The sequence below is a fragment of the Myotis lucifugus genome, unplaced genomic scaffold (genome assembly GCF_000147115.1).
Source record: "Myotis lucifugus unplaced genomic scaffold, Myoluc2.0 scaffold_196, whole genome shotgun sequence".
Classification (NCBI taxonomy): Eukaryota; Metazoa; Chordata; class Mammalia; order Chiroptera; family Vespertilionidae; genus Myotis; species Myotis lucifugus.
The window spans coordinates 1009719-1013667 of record NW_005871244.1 but is presented as its reverse complement, the minus strand read 5'-3'; the positions used below and the strand labels follow the sequence as shown (position 1 = coordinate 1013667).

General features: G+C 45.9%; 1 protein-coding gene across 2 annotated transcripts in view; it reads left to right on the top strand.

Annotated features, from left to right (window-relative positions):
- Positions 1-2974: 2974 nt before the first annotated feature.
- The window catches only part of GRIPAP1 (GRIP1 associated protein 1), a 21836-nt gene continuing 20861 nt past the window's right edge, over positions 2975-3949 (top strand). For both annotated transcript variants that reach the window (XM_014463004.2, XM_023760933.1), the window contains exon 1: positions 2975-3032. In XM_014463004.2, the coding sequence (XP_014318490.1) occupies positions 2991-3032 (42 nt within the window). In that variant the 5' untranslated portion in view covers positions 2975-2990. The remainder of the gene's footprint in view (positions 3033-3949) is intronic.

Below are 3949 nucleotides of genomic sequence, written 5' to 3'. Positions count from 1 at the left end.
CAGGGCAAACCAGCCTGCCCCCACCCATGCACCAGGCCTCTATCCTATAGAATAAAAGGGTAATATGAAAATTGACCCTAACAGCAGAACAACTGGGAATGACTGGTCACTATGACACACACTGACCACAAGGGGCAGATGCTCAATGCAGGAGCTGACCCCTGGTGGTCAGTGTGCTCCCACAGGGGGAGCTCTGCTCAGCCACAAGCCAGGCTGACTGCTGCCAGCACAGTGGTGGTGGCGGGAGCCTCTCCTGCCTCCTCAGCAGCGCTAAGGATGACTGACTGCAACTTAGGCCTGTTCCCCGCTGGCAAGTGGACATTCTTTTTAGGGCTGCCGGGCTGCCAGAGGGATGTCTGACTGCCAGCTTGGGCCCAATCCCCCGGGGAGTAGGCCTAAGCCAGCAGGTGGTCATCCCCCGAGGGGTCCCAGACTGTGAGAGGGCACAGGCCAGGCTGAGGGACCCTCCCAAGTGCACAAATTTTTGTGCACCGGGCCTCTAGTTGTTTATAATTGTAAAATATTGGCAACTACCTACATGGGCAAACATAGGAGAGTGGTTAAGTTATGATACATCTACAAAATAGGGTACTACATAGTGGAGAGAGATTATCAAATAGACAATGCAGGTATCCTATTCTTCATGTAGGATAAATAAGATAATATACATGTATCTGCTCATTTGTGCCAAAACCACAGAAAGGATAAACCAGAAAGTAAAGGGATTGGTTACTTCAACAAAGGTGGGGAGTGCAAAATGGAATTCCAACAGAAACAATGAAACCCAACTGTATTTCAAATGAATCACACATCTTCATTGAAGGCGGCGGGGAGGGGTAGAACTAACTCAAGTAACTTTTAAAAATATTTTATTGATTTTTTACAGAGAGGAAGGGAGAGGGATAGAGAGTTTGAAACATTGATGAAAGAGAAACATGGATCGGCTGCCTCCTGCATGCCCCCTACTGGGGATCGAGCCCTCAACCCAGGCATGTGCCCTTGGCCAGAATTGAACCTGGGACCCTTCAGTCTGTAGGCTGACGCTCTATCCATTGAGCCAAACCAGCTAGGGCAGGGCTATGTTTTATTTTATTTTTAAAATATTTTTATTGATTTCAGAGAGGAAAGGAGAGAGAGAGAGCGATAGAAACATCAATGATGAGAGAGAATCATTGATTGGTTGCCTCCTGCAGGCCCCCTACTGGGGATCGATCCCACAACCTGAGCATGTGCCCTTGACTGGAATTGAACTCAGGATCCTTCAGTCCCAGGCCAATGGTCTATCCACTGAGCGAAACCAGCTAGGGCATAAACTTATGTTTTAAAAATATGTACACCTATACCAAAACATAAAAATAGATATAGGTGTGTGTACACATGAATTAGAATACACACATACACTTCATAGCTCTGTACACTGAAAGGGCCTAGAAACAATTACACTTCAGTAGCAATGAAGGCTGGGAAAAATGTGTCTGGAGCATCTTGTAGTGACAGAAAAAAAAATGATATGGGCAAGTCAAAGGGACACAGAACTCAATTTGAAGGAACTCCCACTGGCCAAATCTGGGACAATTTGAGGGTCAAAGGAAATAATTATAGTGACTGATTATAATTCATTGAAAAAATAAGAATATGAGTCTACAGACATAAATACATACATAAATGGGGGAGAAGAGAAAGCTCTTCCTTACAGTAAAACAGCAACTATTAAATATCAAAGGAATGTTGGTGTTAGGCAATCATCAACCAATGCTAAAGCTCATGGCTCAAAAATTTTATAGAGAGGTAATGATAAAGCAAATTTGGCAAAATGTAAACAATGGACGGATCTGGGTAAAGTGTACATGAAATTTCTTTGTGCCATTCTTGCTTTACGTTTAAAATTATATCAAAATTAAGTTCCCTCTCCCCTGAAAAATAAATAAAATAGTGAGTGTCCTAGTACTGACATGTTGCTGCTAACCATACTATTTCTTTATTTCCCAAATAAAAACTACTGTTGGCTAGCGGGGGGTTGCAGAGAGGGGCCAGAAAGCACAAGAGATGCTTTTTTTCAAAAACTGATTTTAAAGAGAGGAAGGCAGAGAACCATCAATTCCTTGTTCCACCCATTCATGCATTCATTGGTTGATTCTCTTGTGTACCCTGAACAGGGATCCAACCGGAAACAGTTGTTCCACCCATTCATGCATTCATTGGTTAATTCTTTTGTGTCCCCTGACCAGGGATCCAACCGGCAACCTTGGAGTATGGGAATGACGCTCTAAAAAGAGCTCCCTGGCCAGGGCCCACAAGAGGGGCTTATAATGCGCTTTAATACTTAAATTTGAATATTCCTGGTGTTTCGCCATCCTGTTTTTGTTTCTGTTTTGTTTTGGTTTTTAATGAAGCTTTTTCGTTTGATTCACTGCTATTCTTCTCGGGTATTTTAAATTTATTGGTAGTGAGGTCTTTTACTTAACAGGATGTACATCATCACGTTAAGAAAATCAACGTCAAATCTAAAAAAAAAAAAAAAGAAAGAAAAGAAAAGGGACAAGGGCTTCACAGGAGGCGGGATTCCCCTTTCGAGTCACCGGGGGAGGGCGGGAACAAGAGGAGGCAGTGCTTCCGCTTTCATTTCTCAGGTTATTAAGTCAACCATTCTCATTAAAGGAGAACCGTGGAAGGGTGATTTTCTGTCGGCAAAAACTTCCTTCCCGACGAGTCCACCCATGACACAGGGAGGCCATAGTGTCGCATCAAAATGGATATTCTATGAGAGCTCGAACGCTAGACCAGATGACCTAGAGCCTGGTAAAACATTAAATTACAATTAATCAGACCTGTCAGTTTCATTCTTTTCTCTCCGTCTCCAAAACGCTGAACTTCCGGAATCGATTCCTCCCCCTCAATTCCCGGCCAGTGGTTCGGTCCCACCCTCATTATGACAGTAGAAGGAGCTGCGTCTGCGCATTAAGCTGTTGGGGGGGGGAGGGGGGAGGAACATGGCGCAAGCTCTGTCCGAGGAGGAGTTTCAACGGATGCAGGTGCTGCTCACCGGGGAAAAGACCACCGGGCTGGGCTACTGGGGGCGGAGTAGAGAGAGATCAGGCCACAGGCTCTGAGATGGGGTTGGTTGGGATGGACCTTGAGTCTAAGGGGTTGGTCCGGAGAAGGGAAACTGAGGCTCTGAGTGGTGAGGCTATTGAATTCCGAGATACTATTGGGCTCTAAGGGGTTGAATTCTGTGAGCTCTATGGGCAGAGGAAAGAGTCCTAGAGTGGGGGATTCGTTACTCAGACTTGGAGGAGATGAGACCTTTGGCCTGTGTGGGAGGACACCACGGGTGGATGATGATAACGTTAGGGTTCGAGGGGAGATCCTGAGAGGGAGAAACCATTTTGTCTAGAGAGGAAGGAAGTGGGCGTTGGGTCATTTACGTCATAATGGGGGGAGCCCTTGAGAGGGCCATAACATAACCCGCTGGGAGGTGGACATATTTGTGGGAGATACCATTGTGCCAGGGGGTTGGGGAAAGACCCCACATGTTATTGTTCCTGGGAAGGGGAGATCCTGTGTGTGGTGCTGGTAGTGGATCCCAAGAGGGGGCAGGTACCATTGGATGATTAGGGGTAATTACACCTGGGGTAAAGAAGTCCCTGAATGAGTAATACCATTAATTCATGTTAGAGAGAGGACCAGAGGAATGATACCTTGGACCACAAGAAGTGGAGATCACTGAGCTTTGGGGAAGTACCCTAACTGGGTACTGTATCCATTTGATTATTTTTTTTGGAGGGGAGCAGCTCTGAGATGGGCTAAAAGGCCAGAGTGGGCCATTGCTGAGAAAGTTCTTTACTGGGAAAGACCATTGGGTTGGGGGGGGTGACTCTGAAAGTGGGAAACCCTGAGTAGGGTCCTGTGGGAAAAAAAGGAGGAACTCTGAGGGAGGACAGGTCTTGAA